This window comes from Amia ocellicauda, chromosome 12, assembly GCF_036373705.1.
Source record: "Amia ocellicauda isolate fAmiCal2 chromosome 12, fAmiCal2.hap1, whole genome shotgun sequence".
Classification (NCBI taxonomy): Eukaryota; Metazoa; Chordata; class Actinopteri; order Amiiformes; family Amiidae; genus Amia; species Amia ocellicauda.
This window is the reverse complement of record NC_089861.1, coordinates 24216868-24238495: the sequence shown is the minus strand read 5'-3', so window position 1 is coordinate 24238495 and position 21628 is coordinate 24216868. Positions and strand designations below refer to the sequence as shown.

General features: G+C 44.9%; 2 protein-coding genes across 2 annotated transcripts; one reads left to right on the top strand and one right to left on the bottom strand.

The window, feature by feature from the left end:
- Nucleotides 1–2767: 2767 nt before the first annotated feature.
- Nucleotides 2768–6701, top strand: LOC136764115 (ependymin). Its single transcript, XM_066717937.1, has 6 exons — nucleotides 2768–2894; nucleotides 3025–3059; nucleotides 3486–3608; nucleotides 3770–3956; nucleotides 6153–6237; nucleotides 6450–6701. The coding sequence occupies exons 1-6, from the start codon at nucleotides 2819–2821 to the stop codon at nucleotides 6541–6543; spliced, it is 600 nt and encodes a 199-aa protein (XP_066574034.1). The 5' UTR covers nucleotides 2768–2818; the 3' UTR covers nucleotides 6544–6701.
- Nucleotides 6702–14651: 7950 nt separating this feature from the next.
- LOC136764650 (ependymin) lies at nucleotides 14652–20387 on the bottom strand. Its single transcript, XM_066718873.1, has 6 exons — nucleotides 20163–20387; nucleotides 17057–17091; nucleotides 16515–16649; nucleotides 16146–16332; nucleotides 15739–15823; nucleotides 14652–15141 (listed from the first exon to the last, which is right to left on the bottom strand). The coding sequence occupies exons 1-6, from the start codon at nucleotides 20236–20238 to the stop codon at nucleotides 15051–15053; spliced, it is 609 nt and encodes a 202-aa protein (XP_066574970.1). The 5' UTR covers nucleotides 20239–20387; the 3' UTR covers nucleotides 14652–15050.
- Between the last annotated feature and the right edge of the window lie 1241 nt (nucleotides 20388–21628).

Sequence of the window (21628 nt, the reverse complement as noted above, 5' to 3'; positions counted from 1 at the left end):
CACAAGAATACAAGCTGCTGCACCGCTTTACAACATGGACAATTCATAACAAGTTATGATAATGCTACACAGATAAATACACAATACCCATCTATGCAACACAAAACAGTTATGAACAGTTTGCTAATTACCAAAATAACACTTCCCCATTCTAATACAATGCATTTCCATTTGCATGAATTCTGTTCTATTGGAAAAGTATTTTACATTACAAAATAAAAACAATACATTTTTTTATACTTATGATTAAACATTTTTTAAATCCAATTCTACAATCACTTAAAACTTTTTTTAAATCTTAAAGTGATTAAATCAAAATACAAATTAAACTCAAGAAACAAGTGCATTAAATCATCAAAACAATTAAATTTGTGATAAAACTGCCAAACCAACAATATTAAACAAAAACAGTCAAATGCATTGATAATTAATGGATAATGCATCAGTTAAATAAAAGAAAAACAACCAACTAAATCCAAATCAAAATTATCTGATGCATTAAAAAGAACAATAATGGTCAGTGCATAAAAAAAACATCAAAACATTCAAAAACAATGAAACCAGTGCAGTTCTGCAGGTTTTGGGAAATAAATCTTCTATTCTGCTGGTCTGCCAGTAAAATACTGTTTTAAGGTTTAAGTATTTTACATTACAGAATAAAAACGTACAAAATGTTAATACTTGTGATTAATACTTTAAAAAAAAATTAATTTCTAAAATTCAAATTAAAAATCATTAAGTGAATCGCAAGAAAACTATATAACATATAACATATAACTAAATGAAATTTCAATTAATTTCAAAACAATCTGATACATTGTGATTGACAATGCATTAAACAAATCAAAACTAAAACATGTTTCCAACAAAACAAATTTCCTTTTCATTTTAAAAACGGTCAGCGCATCAGATAATTCATAAATATAACAAATTATTTAAACAATGGAAAAACCCTGTGCATTTAAAAACATTTAAAAACAGAGACAATAATAAAATTCTATTTTCATTTTATAAAATTTAAAAACAAAATACTTTAGTAATTAATCCTGCAGAGGAGGCCCTCACAGTCCTGGTGTAGATGTTCTTCCTATGCTTCCCAGTGCTGATGCTTCACTCCGGATTGGCTCCTGTCTCTGATGTAGTGGCTCCCCTCTTCGCAGGCCGTGGTCACCTCGCCGGTGCCCTCACGGTGTGTGGATCTTCTCCAGGCACCTGCACCTTGGCATCCTCACAAACCTGCAGAGAGAGAGAGACAGTCAGTCAGTCAGTCAGTCAGTCCGGGTGCACATGGGAAGCTTCACTCAACATCTGTACAACTGACACCAGCATGTCAGGTTGTGCTCTGTTCCTCAGGAGACGAGGAACGGTCCTGAGGTTGGGGCCCAAGGACCCCCGGACCAAGTGTGTTAGCAGGAGGAGTGCCTTTCAAGGGGGGGGATAGAGTGTCTCTTCTTCCGTCTCCTTCTCTCCTTTGTTTGTCTGGCCAACTACTCCTCTGTCGCGGAGCTCCTGGTCCCCAACATCTCCGTGAATTTCTCCACGGCCCCCTCGTGGTGCTGGGCCTGGTTTACACCAACAGAGAGTGGAGTGAGAGGAGGGGGCAGATGAGGTAATAAAGAAAGGTAAGGTGACAGACTGAGAGAGAGATAAGATAGAGAGAGGGAGAGAGAGACAGAGATAGACATTGTTGCATGTGTGAACTGTGCTCTGGCTGAGGTCAGAAGTCACACTGTGTTTCCTCTTTCCTGATCCTGATTTCCCATCACACCACAGCTTATTCCCCTATTGTACAGTACAGATATAGAGACACAGTCACACACAGTTTCCCAAGTTTTGGTCTTATTCTGTTGTCTGTGTCTTCCAGTGAGTTTGCCTGGGTCTGTTGGCTTTGCAAGCAGAACAACAACAATGTCAGGATGGGGAACCGAAAAGTTTTCCTCTTCCACATTCGTGTTCAGCTGCAGCAGCAATCAACCTGTTCTCAGTGTCGGTGAACAAACTTGTCAAGGACACTTTTTGGCACGTTGAGCACGATTTTCCAAGCCTTGGCAAGGTTTTTCCATTGGAAATCTCCCAGGTCATTCAGGTATGACAGGTGTGAGATATACAGTACAAGAGATCAGGTGCACCTTCTAAATTTACTACAAAGTCAGGCACACCTTGGAGTTTTACCCCCCTTTTTTATCTCTCCACTGGGAAATGCTCCACTCACACAATCACACGTGGACACAATCTGACACACGCACACAACACATGCAAACACTTGTTGCAGGGGCATGCACACAAACAGGAACATTTACCTCACCGATTGGGGGAATGCTTTGTAATGCATTTGACATCTGGGCAAATAGCCTAACCCAGTGGTTCCCAATCCTTGGGGTCGTAACCCCAGTTTGGGTCACAGCATAAACAAATGGGGTCACAAAGTCAGGGTCAGCTTTCCGAGAGAAGTATCTTACACTTGATGATGACGCTCGGGTTAAAGTGACGTCAATAACTTTTCCATTTTTTTTTTTTTTAAATGATGTAATCTTCTTATAGAGGTGATCGAGTGGAGACAAAGAAAAGAAAAAGGCATTCACATTCAAAATAATAACTCTGTCCCACCCTGTCTCTTCTATGGTGTAAACAAGCTGTGCTCTTTGTGCCAGAAGCAGTGTCACTCCCCCCACAGCGACTCCCACATCAACTGATGGGTGGGTGTGTTTCTGCTTGTGGGTGTGTGGGGGGCAGTGTTATGCTGTATTATGTTGTGCCGTGCTGTGTATATAAGGGGAGAGCTGCTGGAGATGACTGTGTCAGTCCAGCCGGAGCAAGCATGCGACCCGTTACTGTGGTGACCATCTGCCTCTGTCTGGTCCTGTCCATCGAAGCCCAGAGACCCAAACCATGTGGTAAGAGGAGAGAGATAAAAAGAAAAGGAGAGGAAGGGAGAGAGTGGAAGGCACAGTTTTTCTCCGCTCTCTGTCCATAGTTGTGTGTGTTTAATACTAAGAGACTCTCTCTCTCTCCCCCTCCCCCTAGAGTCTCCACCTCTTCTGGAGGGGATGGTGACTGTGGTGAGTACCTCTCTTACAATTATCTCCTTCTCGACAGCCAATTATCAGCATCCTTCTCTCTCAGCCTCGTGTGCCGTCACTGTCTCCCATCCCTTCTCTCTTTCTCTGCCTTCCTCCCTCTATCTCCACCTTACCCTGTCTTCCATCCCTCCAGCTGTCCCAGCTCCCCTTCTCTCCCTCCCTCTCTCTCTCAGCTGAGACCTTCTGGTATGATAGGTGTTCAGTAAATAGAGAGACAGACACAGAGAAAAAGAGACTGAGAGAGAAGGATTATTATTATTGTAATTTATTATTATTCGCATTATAATAATAATAATAATTAATTGTATTATTATTATTATTATTATTATTATTATTATTATTATTATTATTATTATTGATTATTCTTTATTATTATTCTGATTATTATTATTATTATTATTGCAGATGGAATCTCCCACCTTCAAGATGACCGGTAGCTTGTTCTTCTATGACGGGCTCCTCAAGAGACTCCGGCTCCTGGCGAATGCGACTGGAGATGCACAGGACACCCTGCTGCTCTTCAGAGAGGTGTGTGTGTGAGAGGGAGAGAGAGAGGGAGGGAGGGGGGAGAAGAGAGGGTGGGGGCAAGGGTCACACACATAGAGATGGAGAGAGACACACACACACATACTTACAGACACACAGAGCGAGACACACTCACACCCACTCTCGCTGCCCTCTCCTCCTAGCGTGTCCAGTACAGAATATTCTACCAGAACCAGACCTGTGTGCAGTCGGCGCTGGACACCCCATTCCGGCCCCTGGAGGTCCCCCCCGACGCCCAGTTCCTCAACCAGCTGGTCTTTGGGGGGTCGTCCCAGCCAGGCGAGGGGGTGCTCGTAAACCAGTGGATGGGAAAAGTGCCTGAGACACAGGGTAAGGAGAGGGAGTGAGAGAGGGGGATGGAAGGAGGGTCCTCTCTGTCTCTCATTCAGTTAAATTAAACTGTGATTTATTGGCATGACCATCGTAGGCAGTATTGACAAAGCAGTATACATCTTAATAAATATTGGTAAACATAGGGAGAACATTAATTAAACTGTGTGTATATATAGAATTATATATACAGATGTGCTCAAATTTGTTGGTACCCTTACAGCTCTTTGAAATAATGCTTAGTTCCTCCTGAAAAGTGATGAAATTAAAAGCTATTGCATCATGTATACTTGCATACTTGGTATGCCATAGAATAAAGCAAAGAAGCTGTGAAAAGAAATGAATTATTGCTCATTCTACAAAGATATTCTAAAATTGCCTGGACACATTTGTTGGTACCCCTTAGAAAAGATAATGAATTGGATTTTAGTGATATTCCAAACTGATTAGTTTCTTTAATTAGTATCACGCATGTCTCCAATCATGTAATCAGTCATTCAGCCTATTTAAATGGAGGAAAGTAGTCACTGTGCTGTTTGGTATCATTGTGTGCAAAATAATAGACAAGTATGGTAAAGGTGAAGGCTACAAGACCATCTCCAAGCAGCTTGATGTTCCTGTGACAACAGTTGCAAATATTATTAAGAAGTTCAAGATCCATGGAATTACAGCCAACCTCCCTGGGCGTGGCCCAAGAGGAAAATCAACCACAGATTGAACAGAAGGCTAGTGTGAATGGCAGACAAATAACCAAGGATAACTGCCAAAGAGATACAAGCTGAACTCCAAGGTGAAGGTACATCAGTTTCTGATCACACCATCCATCGCTTTTTGAGCGAAAGTGGCCTCCATGGAAGAAGACCCAGGAGGACTCCACTTTTGAAAGAAAAACATAAAAAAGCCAGACTGGAATTTGCTAAAATGCATATTGACAAGCCACAATCTTTCTGGGAGAATGTCCTTTGGATAGATGAGTCAAGACTGGAGCTTGTTGGCAAGTCACATCAGCTCTATGTTCGCAGACGAAACAATGAAGCTTTCAAAGAAAAGAAAACCATACCTGCAGTGAAACATGGAGGCTTGGTTATGTTTTGGGCCTGCTTTGCTGCTCCTGGCACAGAGTGCCTTGAATCTGTGCAGGGCACAATGAAATCTCAAGACTATCAAGGCATTCTGGAGCAAAACATACTGCTCAGTGTCAGAAAGCTCTCTCTCAGTCGCAGGTCATGGGTCCTCCAACAGGATAATGACCCAAAACACACAGCTAAAATCACACAAGAATGGATAAGAACAAAACATTGGACTGTTCTGAAGTGGCCTTCTATGAGTCCTGATCTGAATCCTATCAAACATCTATGGAAAGAGTTGAAACTTCTGGAGAAGGCACCCATCAAACCTGAGACAGCTGGAGCAGTTTGCTCAGGAAGAGTGGGCCAAACTACCTGTTAACAGGTGCAGAAGTCTCATTGAGAGCTATAGAAAATGTTTCATTGCAGTGATTGCCTCTAACGATTGTGCAATAAAATATTAGGTTGAGGGTCCCATCATATTTGTCCATGCCATTTTCATTTGTTTTAATATTTACAATATTATGTTGAAAAACAAAATCAAAAGCAAATTCTGATTTCTGTTAAATATGGAATAAACAATGGTGGATGCCAATTACTTTTGTTAGTTTCAAGTTATTTCAGAGGAAATTGTGCATTCTTAGGGTACCAAGATATTTGAGCATGTCTGTATATACAGACGGGTGACAAATTAAAGGATAAACCAACATAAAGTGTCTCAGTAAGGTGTTGGGCCTCCAGAACAGCTTCAATGCGCCTTGACATAGATTCTACAAGTCTCTGGAACTCTACAGCATAACAGAGCCTCCGGACCCCCTCACTGTAGGGGTCAAGCAGTCAGGCCTGTACCGTTCTCTTGGTGTCGTCACACATCCACTCTTGTCGATAACACTAGCAAGTTGAGCAGTCTTTGTGATTGAAACTCCTCTTTCAAAGTCACTTAGATCCTTTCCTCTTGCCATCTTGATCCAAAATCGAGGTCAACTGGGCTGCTCAGCATGTTTATACATTATATGTTTATTTTTATATATATATATATATATATATATATATATATATATATATATAGCAGCAAAACCATCAGATAGTAGGAATAATGTTTCTCTTGCTCACTCCCTCCCTCTCCCAGGGACCTACTACAGTCACTTCACCAAGTTTGGCTGCCTGCCCTTCTCAGAGATCTACTACACCCCCACGAACAGCTGGTACATCTCGTAAGTCTGTCCGTGATCCGACCTGCAGACAAGCACTTCATAACACACCCGGCTGTGTGGATAGAGGAGCTTTCTCCATATCGAACATGCAGTCTCAGGAGAGGAAAACACACACGATGTTTACTTCCCCTGATCCCCCCTTCCCTCTTTCCCCCTCTCTATGTTCTATCCCCCCCTCTCTCCTCCCCACTCTCACGCCTCTCTCTCTCCAGGTATTTTAACATGGGCAGAGGGATCCGGGACCCCAATGTGTTCATCCCTCCCCCCTTCTGTGAGGAGAAGGGGAGCAGGCCGGAGGTGCTCTGAGCGTCTGTCTGTGGGACTGAAGCTGATGTTCGTTGTGTCATTGGTGCCAGCTGAGGAGCGTGGGAACAGAGCAAAAGTGCTGAACCTACCCACCCCCACGGTGTCCTGAGTGGACCTGTTAATTAATTAATTAATCAATAAACAAGCACTAATTTGTCCATGCTGTCATAGTTATTATTATTATTATTATTATTATTATTATTATTATTATTATTATTATTAAAGGTAATTTACAGACTCAGTCACACCTACTTCTAACAAAATACAAAGTATATATATATATATATATATATATATATATATATATTATTGTAGTTACTTTTGATTCGTTTTTTTAGATTTAGATTATCATACTTGATCTTATTCATAGCCTACTGTAACTTATTAAAACAACTGTATGGGAGGTTGAATGTTCCTTAATAGTGTTTAAAATAGTATGAAGACATTGGGACGGTTGCATAAAACAGTATTAAAAAGTAAGCCTGACTAAGACTTAGTCTGATGAGTTAGCCTCCTCACCCCCAGGCTTAGAATTTAAGTCTATCTTTCCATTGAAACTGAGACTACAACGACACTGTCACTGATGCTGACCCTCCCACTGATTCACGTGTGTCACTGATGCTGACTCCCACCCACCAGCAATCCCTGCCAAAATCAAGACTCCTCCCCAAAGATCAATAACCCATCCTGTGCTCCGTTTAAGTTTTTAAACAGGTTTTTAAGACGTTTCCTCTTAATATTTGTTTTAGGATGTTCTTATGATGTTTTCACACACACAGCGGGTTGACCCTGTTTGTAGCAATATGGATGGACCCTAATGGCTCACACTACTGTTCCCTGTGGGCAGCGGGCACTGAGGAGTACAGACACAGGGGAAGAGACACACAGACTGTAACCAAACAGACAGTGCAGAGAGTTGCATAGTAAATATAAAATGTTTTGTTCGCTTTCGTGAGTTGAGTACACTTATTATGCAGGGAAACATAACCTGCTTTAAACACTTAACTTTATTTTATCCCACGCCTTCTGATCGAGTGCGTTAGTGCACATTTCATGAAAAAAGTATACATTTTTGTGTGTTATATTCCAATAACAAGCACAGATTTTCAGTTACTGGGAGATGGTCATTGTTTTAGAGAAGCATCTGTCTTTTTTCCCTAAGCCTCGATGACGTAGTTGCGCCGCACTCGGTTGCAGACACCCTCTTCCTCTGCAGGACTCGACGACTCAGTGGAGGCCTCTTCTGGCATAGCCTCGCTGTCATAGTTCAGTCACTGCTGGTGCCCCTGGTGCTGCTCCCCTGGCTGAGTTTCCTCTTCGTCAGTGGGGAGCTGTGGCTGAGCTACGCACTCTGGCTTTGCATAGCCTCTCAGTCGCATAACCTCCTCACTTAAACATTTCGTCAGCTGTATCAGCTTCTCCCTGTCACTCTGTTCACATTCCCTTTTGACTCTTTCCAAGCAGGATTCACCTGCCTCCTGTGGTTGCCTGGCACTGTTCACCAGCGGCCATCCCGCGGTTTTTGGACCATTCGCGGTGGCACAATAGCTGCCACTTTTTTGGCACTGGTCACCGCCAGTCTGCGGTCGCTGGAGCCCACTCATTGGCTCTTCAGCGCCAATCCACGGTCCCTGGAGCTCTCTCGCTGGTTCTTCACCGCTGCTCCGCAGTTCCTGGAGCACAGCATCTGGTCCGTCATCTTCCTCCTCCAGCTGGAGTTGGTCGCTGGTGCCCTTTTTGAACTGTGCCCGGACCAATCTTGCGGTATGCTTGGCGCTCGCCGTGGTCTTCAGATCTGCCCCAAATGTTCCTTAGGGCTCCCCCACATGTTGGTCCCCCGCTGTCTCTCTCTTCTTGCTGCACGTGACAAATCCATTTTTATTTTTTTCTTTGAGTGGATGGAAGCGGCGTGGATTCTATCACTAACTTCTTGACACCAGTGAAATGAGACCGGCTTTTCTTGCCCTCATCATGGTTCCACCACACTATGCAGCAATAATGGAAATAGCGCAGGGTGCAATCCAAACAGGAACTTTATTTGTAGGAACAGAACAGGACTACAGATGATGGACTGAATCTAAATCCAAGACTCTCTCTTAAACCCTTCTCTCGAAGAGGTTCAGTGTCTTTCCACGAAGGAGATCATACATGGGGAGTCAGTTTCCGATCCCTCGGCAACGATAGGTTCTTATCATAACCACAATTCCCTGAAAAAGAAAGACAGCCATTACCCTTCAGGGTACACTCTGTCTATCCCTCTAAGATCTCCTTCTGGGTCTCCGTAGTCTCCTCTCTGGAGAATGCCTGCGAGGAGGCGGAGAGGGGGAATCAGACTTTACCCAGGAGGCCCCTGGATGGAGACCATTGCCGTCTGGTTTATCGTCTTGGAGACACTCAATGGGGGGGCCTGCGTAGGGCTAAACCTGCAGAAGAGTGGCAGGTAGAGCTTCCACTGCAATGACTCGTTGAGGCTCTTGAAGACAGCGGGGAGTTCCTGGCCCTTTTGCGGCGCATAGCCTCCGTGAAAGCTGTACAATGTACAACAGCCTCTGTTGCTTGTCAGTGATTGTTGGGCATGTCATCTTCATCCAGACCTTCGATATGTATGGACAATTCCTGGGGTAGGAGGACTTCGCCGAACCCCTCACAGGAAATACGGTCTACCTCAATGTTGTTGGATCGAAGGTCGACTTTGGTTGGGGTTTGTTGACGTGTCGTGCTTGCATCTCGAAATTGATCAAAGTTGTCGATGACGAGGGTTGAGACGTCGACAGGTCTATCGGGAGGTCGATGAAAGGTCGAAATGTCGACATCGATGTCGAGAGATCGACAGAATAGGACGAGGTCGACAGTGGTGGTCGATATCGACTGGGTTGTCCAGAAGTCGACAGTGGTGGTCGAGGTCGACGCGTTTGGTTGACAAGTTGACAGTGTTGGTCGAGGTCGACACATTTGGTCGAGCGTTTTGACAGCCTGGTCGAGATGTCGACGGTATGGTCGAGAGGTCAATAGTTGGTTGAGAGGTCAACAGATGTAGATGTCGAGGGGGTCAGTCGTGTTGCTCTCAATGTGCCAAACGGTTTAGACTCCCACCGGCAGAGATTCAGTCAACCGGGTCGGGACAGTCAGCCAACCAAAACCGCAGGAGACTGCTCCAGCCGGAGTAGCATCGCTTTCTAACTCCTTCTCCTTCACTTGAATCTGTAGGAAAAAATGGTACAGGAAGTAATGATCGCACAGCAGATCTCAATGGAGGGACCGAGTTGGCTCTGAGCAAGACTCCCGCTGTAGACTTACCTCTGAAGAGACGCAAAGCTCCAATAGTACTGATAAAACTCTGAAGAGCACAAGTGGATAGTTATCCAAATAATCCGACTCCGGAGAGCAAGAGAGCACATTTCTCCGAGTTTTAGTACGCAAGCAAGCGAACGAGACTAAAAGCAGCATCACTGGCAAGGTGAAAGAAGAAATGGTAGGCAGCTGCAGTCAAGAGGAGACTTTTTACAGATGCCGGAGGCAGGTCTTCCTGATTTCAAGATCAACACTGTGAGTTTATGTAATTGAGTTATTACAGTAATTTGTTTCAGTTAGCAGTTTCAAGATGAAATTTTGATTGTTGATATAGCCTATGTTTAATCTGCTGTAATGTGAATGTTGATAAGTTGAAGGGACTTTGGATGTATGTCTTCCTCTGTGTTTTTATAAGTTCAATGGAAACAATAGTTCTAATATAATTATTTTGACCACTGGCAGTGAGCATCTGTTTGTGGTGTTGGGGGGGGGGGGTTGTCAGGTTTCTGCCCCACCTTACAAAAAACCCACCAGCCACCACTACTTGTCAGCTTTATGAAATAGTATCAGTGTACTGTCTGTTTCACTGACTGTACACAGGGAGCGAAACGTCCCTCTACACCTACAATAACCAAGACAACCTATGTTTACCTTGTGCTGCCCACGGACAATATCCGCCACTCTGACAAACTCTGATTAGGGAATAATAGTAGGTCAAGGTCTTTACTTGTATGAGCTTGCATGCTCCTGTACAAACCACATTGAGAGTGTGTGTGTGTATCTGTGTGTGTGTGTGAGAGTGAGCGAGTGTGAATGTGTGTGAGTGAGAGAGTGGTGAGAGAGATTTATTTCAGATTGAGATGATTTTTTTTGTTTTATGAGCCGACTGTTACTCAACACAGTGTCGATTCCCGCGCTGTCCTGGGGGAGTGCTCTCCCTGCCCTTGATCCTGACATGTGTAGTGTTGCTTTGCTTCACTAGAAAATCTGTGTCACCATGTCCTGGTTACAACACAGTACAAGTGTTCAGGAAACTTTAGCAGAGGGATCAGGTGTCACTGACAATGCTGGACACACACACACACACTCGACTGAACACGCTGACACTCTCTCTCTCTCTTGGCAGTCTATTGAAAAACAAAGATGACATTGCTTCCCAGGGATTTTTGGTGGAATTTTATAATTAGTCTTTAATCTCTGGCTACTTCTGTTGGCGCCTGTGCCATTACAGATGACTATAAAGTCCAATCCTGGAGCCACAGAATTATAAAATCCCTGCTTTACACCTACATTCACAGGAAAATAGAGAGACTGCAGCCTGCCTACCAATACCCTTGCCTCCATGACTAGGGTGACAGATGTGACCGGTTTTACCGGGACAGTCACGGATTTAAATTAAATGTCTGGTGTCCCAACAATTCTCTCAAAATTATTTAAATGTCCTGTTTTTTAGTTTTCCCCTGTTTAGACTCACTTAAAACCTTAAAATATGCAAGGGATGTTTGTATGTAATCAATCACATTAAGAAGTAAGCATTTTAAATAATTAGGGTAAGCTCTAATTACTGGTAACTATATGTTATACGGTAATGCTAAGGTTTTCTTTCTTTCTTTCTTTTTTGGCAGGCAGATGTGTCTTAAATTTACCAAGTGCAGAAATAAATCACGACCACTACCTGATCCATTGCCAATTGTGTCAGGACAAGGTTTTTTTTTTTTAAGGGCATCACTTACAAAATAAAAGCTGATGCCACACACGGTGTTATAGATGTACAGTATGATAAATGTATTTAGCAGACGCTTATTGTAATTGATTAAGCTTATGTGGAGGTAATTCAGGAAAAATGCTGAAACTGAATTTGTGAAAAACAGTTCCCAGAATGTTGTAAAGCAAAGGTTTGCAAATCAACTTCTTTCAAAGGCCGCATATCCAAAATATTGATTTAACCATGTATTGAAATGGGCTGCATTTAGCTAAAATATAACTACATAACTCAATACTCAACCTCAGCTGAAAAACACAGGCTGAGATTATTGTTCCATCTATAGTTATATAATTAAGAATGACGTTTACAAATAACTTTTATATACAGTACACACTCAAGGCATAGTAAGACGAAAACTGACTTACTCAATGGGGCTACTACATGGATTTACACATTTATTTATTTATTTATTTATTCATATATTCATTTATTTTTGTAATAAGAAGCCAGGAAATATTAAACGATGCTTAAATATGAAACAAAACAACCGGCAACACAGTGACGACTTTTGTGTACATTTTCAGATTCGTTAAAGAAAAAATATTGTTTTCACACTGTCTCAGTGGAACACTGTGTGAAATCTGCATGCTTAGTTTCAAAGTGTATCCTAGTTTTATGTTATATGTCTTGCAAACTTGCAGGTAAGATGAGCAAAGCTTACCGTTTTCATTTGCGCAGAACAACTCTCCCCATTCTTACAGCTCAATGCTCTTTACGGATGCTGCAGCTTTTCTTTTTCACCAACTTCTGCGGTGTTGTTTTCGTTTCACATTACATTTTTATTTTTAAGATAATCTTAATAATCTTTTGGACGGCCATGTTAATTACCATTAGAAGGGTTTTTACTTCTATTGCACCAGAACAGAAGCGCCTGATATGGTCAGACTCAGAGCACACAGTATGTTTTAATGACGTTACTTGCTAATGTGACAGTTGTAGTTTCTCATTGTTGGTTCTGGTTTCCTGGCTCATTTATATTGTATTATTTTGTATCTTATTTATTACTATATACACCGATCAGCCATAATATTATGACCACCTGCCTAATATTGTGTAGGTCCCAAAACAGCCCTGACCCGTCGAGGCATGGACTCCACTAGACCTCTGAAGGTGTGCTGTGGTATCTGGCACCAAGACGTTAGCAGCAGATCCTTTAAGTCCTGTAAGTTGCGAGGTGGGGCCTCCATGGATCGGACTTGTTTGTCCAGCACATCCCACAGATGCTCGATTGGATTGAGATCTGGGGAATTTGGAGGCTAAGTCAACACCTTGAACTCGTGATTCATCAGACCAGGCCACCGTCTTCCATTGCTCCGTGGTCCAGTTCTGATGCTCACGTGCCCATTGTAGGCGCTTTCAGCAGTGGACAGGGGTCAACATGGGCACCCTGACTGGTCTGTGGCTACGCAGCCCCATACGCAACAAACTGCGATGCACTGTGTGTTCTGACACCTTTCTATCAGAACCAGCATTAACTTTTTCAGCAATTTGAGCTACAGTAGCTCGTCTGTTGGATCGGACCACACGGACCAGCCTTCGCTCCCCACGTGCATCAATGAGCCTTGGCCGCTCATGACCCTGTCGCCGGTTCACCGCTTTTCCTTCCTTGGACCACTTTTGATAGGTACTGACCACTGCAGACCGGGAACACCCCACAAGAGCTGCAGTTTTGGAGATGCTCTGACGCAGTCGTCTAGCCATCACAATTTGGCCCTTGTCAAAGTCGTCAGATCCTTACGCTGCCCATTTTTCCTGCTTCTAACACATCAACTTTGAGGACAAACTGTTCACTTGCTGCCTAATATATCCCACCACTGACAGGTGCCATGATAACGAGATTATCAGTGTTATTCATTTCACCTGTCAGTGGTCATAATGTTATGGCTGATTGGTGTATTTTTTCAATACTATTGTAGCGAGTGTCTGCAGGGCGAGTGCGTGTGTGTGTGTGTGTGTGTGTCTATGCCAGTAGGGCAGTCAAAGGGATGGGGTGGTGTAAAAGTGTGTATCGTGGGTGGGCGGGTCAGTTCGGGAACCCTGTTTGTCTGTGTGGGTGTGCATGAGCGTGTATGTGTGTTACATGTGTGGTGTTATAGTCTTGGGCTAGGGAGGGATGATTGTGGGTTAATTGTGTTTGTGTGGCTCCCCCCATCTCCGGGTGGTATAGCCGGTGATTGGGTGGGTGGGAGTCACCTGATAGGGGATATATAAGGGCGTGGTGATGCACCGCATGGAGAGTCGAGTAGGAGTTAGCTAAAGGAAACTAGATCTGTGTGAAGTTTATTAGATCTGAAGGAAAAAGGGGAAAGTGGATGTACCTCTTAAACAAGATTAATAAATGACAGTTTTGCTTGGGAAAACTCTGCTTCGAGTGCTTTTCATTTCCACAGAGACCAGAAAAAGGCAAGGTCGCTACACTATCTTTGTAATCTTACTTTAATTTGCTTAACCTTTTACTGCATTTTTCCCCTTCTAAAATGCAAAATCATGCATGAAATGCAAGTAACAAATGGGTTGCAATCATATGATAAATGGGCCGCATGCGATCCGCAGGCCACAGGTTGCATGTCCCTGTTGTAAAGCATATTCATAATACTATATAATTAATGTATTAGTTGTTCTTAAGAATAAGTTCTCCTAGCTAACTATATGGTTAGCTGCAATCGGTTAGCTACATTTGATAATTTGTATCATGTAAGGAAACGTTTATATTAGGAAACTGAATCAGTACAACATAAATGGGGACACTATTAGACAAATACCATATTTTCCGTTATGTAATTTGTTTTATACATATTTTTTCAATATGTCCCGGTTTCCACTTTTGAAAATCTGATCACCCTACTCCATGCCATCATGGAGCTGTTTAAGGATATTGAAAAATCTCATCGTCAGCCTGCCCCCCACCCCCCCTCCATGGCCCCCCAACACTGAGGGCCAGGAGCCCTGAACTCTGACCCCTGTGACCCTGAACTCTGACCCTGTAACAAGAGTAGGAAGTGCCATAATAATAGTAATAATAACATTAATAATAAATATGAAAGCATGGACATTGTGTTCCAAATCAGAGTTTGTTTATTGATTAATCTGTGCCGGAGCAGGGTTGGGCCAGTGTTGGCTCCCAGCAGTGGCTCCCAGACCTGGTCCTGGAGGACTCCCTGTGAGCTGGGCCGAGCTCTGAGCTGAGGTCTCAGTGAGGGGTCGGTCTCGGCCCGACCACCTGCTCTCCGCTCTCAAACAGCTGCAGGACCGCTCAGGTCAGTAGGACACCACAGGGCTGGACTGACAGCAGCCAGCAGACACAGGGAATCGTGGACCGGACTGCACTAATTGGACTAGACTAAATTGTAGCTCTCCAGGACCAGGACTGGAGACCCCTGCTGCGGTATATTGGCTAGCTTACCCACCCACTCTACCCCTTCCCCCACCCATGAGTCCCACGGAAAGAAGCTTAGAGCGCCTCCAGGCTGATCCCCTTGTCACAGAAGGAGGGAGGGATAAACACATTGGGGTCCCGGATCCCTGTGATCAAGTCATAAAACCTGGAGAGAGAGAAAGAGAGAGACAAAGGGATGGGGGAGGGTTACAGCAAATATTAGACCTGTACCTACAAGCAGTTTACTAAGACCTCCTAGTCCCCTGGAACCCACAGAGTCCCGGGAAAGGCACTTGGATTGAACAGGTCTTTGACAACCAATGTTCCTCACGTCTCAACTGAGAGGGAGCCATGCGTGTGAGGTCTGAAATTAGTCTATGGGCCACCGTACAGAGGAGAGCGTGAGCTTGGAAAAGATGTATAAACACCCTGCTCTGACTCTGATTTTGAAACTATGTAGAATGTCTTTAGTCAATTTTTGTATGATTATTATTATTCATGTCAGTTCTATTTTGACATCCAATCTTCTCGAAAACTGCAGATCCTGTGCAATGAATTTAAGAGTGTTCGTTTCCCCTTAGGCATCAATGGCGGGCAATCATTGCAAATTCTGCATGCGCTGCTTATGACTCGCTCTGCTGTCCTGGGATGCTTGGAGTGGTACAAGCAGTCTACAGCTGCTCGTGTCTCCCCCATGTACGTCCATTAGTTCAGTCCACTATCTGTGTTATGTTGTACGTGTGTAGACGGCGAACGCACTCACGTGGTGATCCACAGACCATGGGCGTCATAGTACAAGTCAGACAGGGGGAGGCATCCGAACTCGGAGACGAGGGTGTAATAGGTCCCTGAGAGGCAGAGACAGACGGAGAGAAGCAGGTGAGAGAAACACAATATGTGTGAACTCCAGTGTAAAATTCCTGTATTCGTCTTTTGTTCCCCATCACCCTGTTGTTGAGCTGGACTGGACCTGTGTGTCAAGGCTTTGGCAACACGGATATCAATCAGTCCTGCTAATCAATGCAGTTTTTTTTAATTTAAATTTTGAATTTTGAAATATGGACAGATATGCAGAGAGAGGGAGGGAGTGGGACAGTCACCCTCCATCTCCCTTCCCCATCCCCCACTCATCTCTCTCTCTCTCTCTCTCTCTCTCTCTCTCTCTCTCACCCTTTGTCTCGGGTATTTTCCCGGTCCACTGGTTGCCAAGAACCCCCTCGCCAGGCTGGGACGACCCCCCAACGACCATCTGTGTCAAGAACTGGGCGTCGGGGGGGACCTCCAGGGGCCGGAACCGGGTGTCCAGTGGTGACCGCACACAGGTCTGGTTCTGGTAGAAGATCTTGTACTGGATATGCTGGGGGGGGAGAGGGAGAGTGAGTGAGTGTGTGTCTGGGTCTCTCTATGGGTTTCTGGGTGCCTCTCATCACTCTGCCACTGGGTGTGCATGTGTCTCTCTCTCTCTCTCTCTCTCTCTCTCTCTCTCTCTCTGTGTGTGTCACCCTCTCCCCCACCCTCTCTCCTCTCTTGCTCTCTCACCTCTCTGAACAGGAACAGTGTGTCCAGGGCAAAGGAGCTGCCGGCGACGGAGACATTCTCCCGTATACGGAATTTCTGGCCCAGACCATCATAGGAGAAAATGCCAGAGACAACCTGGACGAACTTAGCATCCATCTGTTCACACAGAGGAGAGAGAGAGAGAGAGAGAGAGTGTGTGTGTGGAGGAGAAAGAGAGAAGGGGGGAGGAAAAAGATGAGAGGGAGAGGAAAAAGAGGGGGGAAGGGAAGGGAAGGGTTAAGAGAGAGGAGAGCTGAGGAGAGCAAGAGGGAGATGGGGAGAAAGTGGGGGTGAGGGAAGAAAGAGGAATGTATGAGGGGGTGGAGAGAGTGGAGGATGAAGAGAAGGAGAGAATGAGGGATGAGAAAGATACAGAGAGTGAAAAGGGTTGAGAGGGAAAGGAAGGTGGAGGTTGGGGGGGATTCAGAGGCTGTGAAAGGGAGGGAGGGTGAAATGAGACAGGCTCTGATAGGGAGCAATTGGGACATTGAAAAGGGAGCAATGATCAAACAAGAGGTACTCACCACTGACAGCGCCCCCTCCAGGAGAGGTGGAGATGCTACAGAGAGAGAGAGAGAGAGAGAGAGAGAGAGAGAGAGAGATACCTGCTTTGACTTTGACTTTGGCTTCCCCATTATTATCAAAAAACTAATCAGCCAGTTACACATTTGTCCCCACACACACACAGTACGAAAGGAGAGAGAGGGAGAGGAGAAAGCAGATAGTCGGGATCTGGACAGAGCAGTGTTTTAATTGTCTCGTATAAATTGAGTGCCTGCTCTCCTTGTTTTGCACTTATGTTGACTCGTTCTCCCCAGCAGGTGGACACGGACCCTTGGACGTAACGAACCGAGCTCTGCCAAGTACCCGTTGTTTAAATGTTTACTTTATTTAATTGTATTTTTACTGCGCCTATATTTGTAAGGGCAGCTATTGTTTGTTAGTTACTGTCTTAATTAGCGCAGTTTGAACTATATATTGACGCAGTTTCTGTAACCAGAAATGACTGCATTGCATATACTATTGTAGAGAGAGACTGTACAGTGTTGTTGTGCGCTTAGCTTCGCCTTTTCTGCAATCAGAACAGGCAGTTATATAGAGTTTAGCATTCCAGACATTCCAAGTAATTAGTTCTGCCGACTCTGTACTAGGGTGTGACTTGCGGGATCTGGACAGAGCAGTGTAATCCAACACAATTCAGGTGTGCTCTCTGTTAATTAGTTATAGGTGGGCTATTTAACTGCCCCCAGGTCCTTCGTGCCAGCAGTCAGTGCCAGCAGCCTCAGTGCCCCCCTTCCGAAGGGCCACGCTTACAAAGGGCATGGACTCCAGCTGTGGGACTCCAGGGAGGAGAAGGCTGCGTAGAGACACAGCACAGCAACACTAGTCAGCCATGACAATCTCTCCGATTCCACTGCTTCCCTAATCCCTCTAACCTCATCTCCCTGCCTCTCCCCTCCTCATCCCTCCCCTCTATTCCACTCTCTGGAGGCCTGTGAAACTGCCACTCAGCTTCCTCATCACATCCCATGGTTTCTCTTACAATTTTTACACAGATGATGCCCAGATCTTCCTGTCTTTTCCCTCATCCGACACTCTCATCCCCTCTCATCTCTTCCTGTTTGTCTGCTATCTCCACCTGGATGCACTCGCACCACTTCAAGCTCAACCTCTCCAAATCTGATCTCCTCTTTTCCCCCCTCTTCCTCACCTTCTGCTGACCTCTCCATTTCAATCCCCTTGGAATCTACGACACTCTCTAGATCTTCTTCCGCTAAGAACCTAAGAGTCACCCTCGATCCGGCACTCTCCTACACTCAGCACATCACCACGCTGACACGCACCTGCAGATTCTTCCTGAGCAACATACGCCGAATCCATCCCTTCCTCACCAACTATTCGACTCAGCTGCTTGTCCAGTCATTGGTGCTCTCCCGCCTGGACTACTGCAACTCCCTCCTGGCCGGCCTGCCTGCAACTACTACCCGCCGCTCCAGCTCATTCAGAACTCTGCGGCTCGTCTGGTATTCACGCTGCTCCACTGCTCCGCTCCCTCCACTAGCTCCCAATACCGGCATGCATTCAGTTCAAGACACTGACCCTCACCTACTGCTGTCTCGAACAGACTGCATTGAGTTACCTGCAGACCCACGTCTCTCCATACATCCCCTCCAGACCACTGCGGTCTTCCGGTGCCAGAAGACTAACTCTGCCTCTCCACTCTCCTTCCTCCAGAGCCCACTCTTTTTCATCCCTGGCCCCTAAGTGGTGGAATGACCTTCCCACTGAAGTCAAAACAGCAGAGTCCCTGACCTCCTTCTGGTGATTACTCAAGACGCATCTTGCCTGCACTCATCAGCTTTTTCATTCTAGGATGTAAGACCTTATATATTGTTTACTGTATATCTCATATACACTTGTGTAAACTGTGAAATTGTAAAATGTATTATGCCTTGAATTGCACTGTATTATTGCACTTTGTATTGCGCTGGACAAGGGCGTCTGCTAAGAAATAAATAATAATAATAATAATATTCCTTCAATCATAAACACAATACGAAAGGAGACACAGAAAGAGAGAGAAGGGAAGAGAGGAGAAACTCCTTCAATAATAAACACATACAACAAGTCTCTCCCCTCTGTTGTTCTCTCTCTCTCTCTCTCTCTCTCTCTCTCTCTCCAGGTGGTGTTCAAAGTGAGAGGGAACTTCAGCGCTGAGCCCAGTCGAGGCCTGTGAGTAGGATCTCTCACTACTTCACTCACTCTAACTCTCTCGCTCCCTCACAGTCCACCACACTCTCTCTCTCTCTCTCTCTCTGTTTCTTACTATGTCACTCGGACTCCCTTTTTCTACTGCTCGCATTTTCTAACTCTCCATCACACTCTGTCTCGCACACACACACACACACACACACACACACACACATGGACACTGTCAGAGATACGAAGCAGAGACGGATCCAGACCCAGTCCAGCTCAGTGCCCACAGCCTGGCCAGAGAGACGGGTCGACACAGGCAGAGCTGGCTGCCCAGAGAGGAGCGGCGCTGTGTCACTGCCAGACAGGAGAGGTGGACAGAGACTCACTTCCTCCTGCACTGCAGTAAATATGCCCAGATAAAGGACACATTCTTAAATTCATAAATATTATAAAATCATTTTCTGAAATGATAAATGAAAAAAAATAGCTATCCTCCTGGGGGAGGGACACACAGCCCCCATGGACGCCCAATATGTAGCCACCTGCCACAACCTGAGGGGCTCACTGTGAAAACATACATGAGCACCACCTGTAAACTTGTAAACTATAAATAAAGTAAATGTACATGTCTATTAAGATTGTATTTATACATTATATTGTACTGTTTCCATTTTTTTTTCTCCTTTTTTCTTACCTTTTATTATTTTTCAATGTATGTAATATCAACTGCTTTGGCAACACTACAAAACTGTTTGTCATGCCAATAAAGCACCCTTGAATTGAATTGAATTTAATTGAATTGAGAGAGAGAGAGGAGAAAATCAATCCCTTCCACTCTCTACCTCCGTCTCTCACTCCCTCCCTCTCTCTTTCTCTCTCATTCCCTCCCCCTCTCTCTCTCTCTCTCCTTCCCTCTGTCTCTCCTCTTACCGCATGGTTTGGGTCTCTGGGCCTCGATGGACATGGCCAGACAGAGGCAGATGGTGACCACGGTAATGGGCTGCATGCTTGCTTTGGCTGACGGAGACACAGGCTGACGGACACAGTCACCTCCAGCAGCTCTACTGAGTCTCCCTGAGCACTGCCAGCCCAGCCCTTATATACACAGCACGGCACAACACAACAAAATACAGCACAGCACCGCCCCAGCACACATACACTCCCACACACATATGCACACCCACGCACGCTTGCACACACACACACACACACTCTGCCCCTGAGTGCATCAGGTGACTGTGAGTCTCTAGGACAGGGAGCACAGATTATTTACACCGTCAGAGAGTGGAGGGGGGGCGGATGAGGTAATGGAGAAAGGTGAGTAAGGTGACAAACCGAGAGAGAGAGAAGATAGAGAGAGGGGGAGAGAGAGATAGACATTGTTGTGTGAACTGTGCTCTGGCTGAGGTCAGAGGTCAGAGGTCACACTGCATTTCCTCTTTCCACATCCTGATTCCCCATCACACCATGCATATTCCCCTAGATATACAGTCCAGTAGAGGTATAGTACAGTACAGATATAGAGACATAGAGACACACACAGTTACCCAAAGCCTGTTTTGGTTTTGTATATAGTCTTATTCTGTTGTCCGTGTTTTCCAGTGATTTAGACATTGCCTGGGTCTGTTGGCTTTGCAAGCAAAACAACCACAACATCGGGATGGGGAACCAAAATGCGTTCCTCTCCTGCATTCGTGTTCAACCCTGAGCACTGGTGATCTGGTCAGTCTGTGCTACAGCAGCAATCAACCTGCTCTCAGTGGCAGTGGACAATTGTGTCTTGGACAGGTTTTACCTCTTTGAGCTTTGTCAAGGATTTTCAATTGGAAATCTCCCAGGTACTCATCATGCAGGTATGATATATACAGTAAATCAGGTGCACCTGCTAAATTAACTACAATGTCAGGCTCTCCTTGGTGTTTTACCACCCCTTTCTCTGTCTTTTTAATCTTTCCACTGGGAAATATGCCACTCACACAATCACACACGTGGACACAATCTGGCATATGCACACAACACCTGCAGACACGTGTCACAGGGGCACGCACACGCACAGGGCGATTTGTCTCACTGGTAGGGGTTGTGACCGCAGTTGGGGTCGCAGCAGAAAGAAATGGGGAAACAAGTGTCACGGGTGGGGCGTGCCTGGCCATTAGCATTAATTGATCACTTATTATTTATATACTTATCATTTTTTTCATTACATTATTGTTTGCGCACTGTGTTTATTATTCACTATTGTGTTATTTATGAAGTATGTTCTTTTTTACTTCCTTATTGTTTCTATATTTATGGTTCATTTGGTTTTTGGGTTGATTATTGGTTTAATTAATTGCTTTTGTTGCCAAGCACAAGCTGCCTTATCACATTCTCACATGGACTAACCTGCACTCTTT

Excerpts from the sequence above, each read along its gene's own strand:
- LOC136764650 (XM_066718873.1), bottom strand. The coding sequence starts at position 20,238 with ATGCAGCCCATTACCGTGGTCACCATCTGCCTCTGTCTGGCCATGTCC. Across the intron at positions 15,824-16,145 it reads GAAAATACCCGAGACAAAGG|GGACCTATTACACCCTCGTC; the intron begins GTGAGAGAGAGA and ends TCTGCCTCTCAG. Across the intron at positions 15,142-15,738 it reads CATGGTCTGTGGATCACCAC|GTTTTATGACTTGATCACAG; the intron begins GTGAGTGCGTTC and ends CTCTCTCTCCAG.
- LOC136764115 (XM_066717937.1), top strand. The coding sequence starts at position 2,819 with ATGCGACCCGTTACTGTGGTGACCATCTGCCTCTGTCTGGTCCTGTCC. Across the intron at positions 3,957-6,152 it reads AAAAGTGCCTGAGACACAGG|GGACCTACTACAGTCACTTC; the intron begins GTAAGGAGAGGG and ends TCCCTCTCCCAG. Across the intron at positions 6,238-6,449 it reads ACGAACAGCTGGTACATCTC|GTATTTTAACATGGGCAGAG; the intron begins GTAAGTCTGTCC and ends CTCTCTCTCCAG.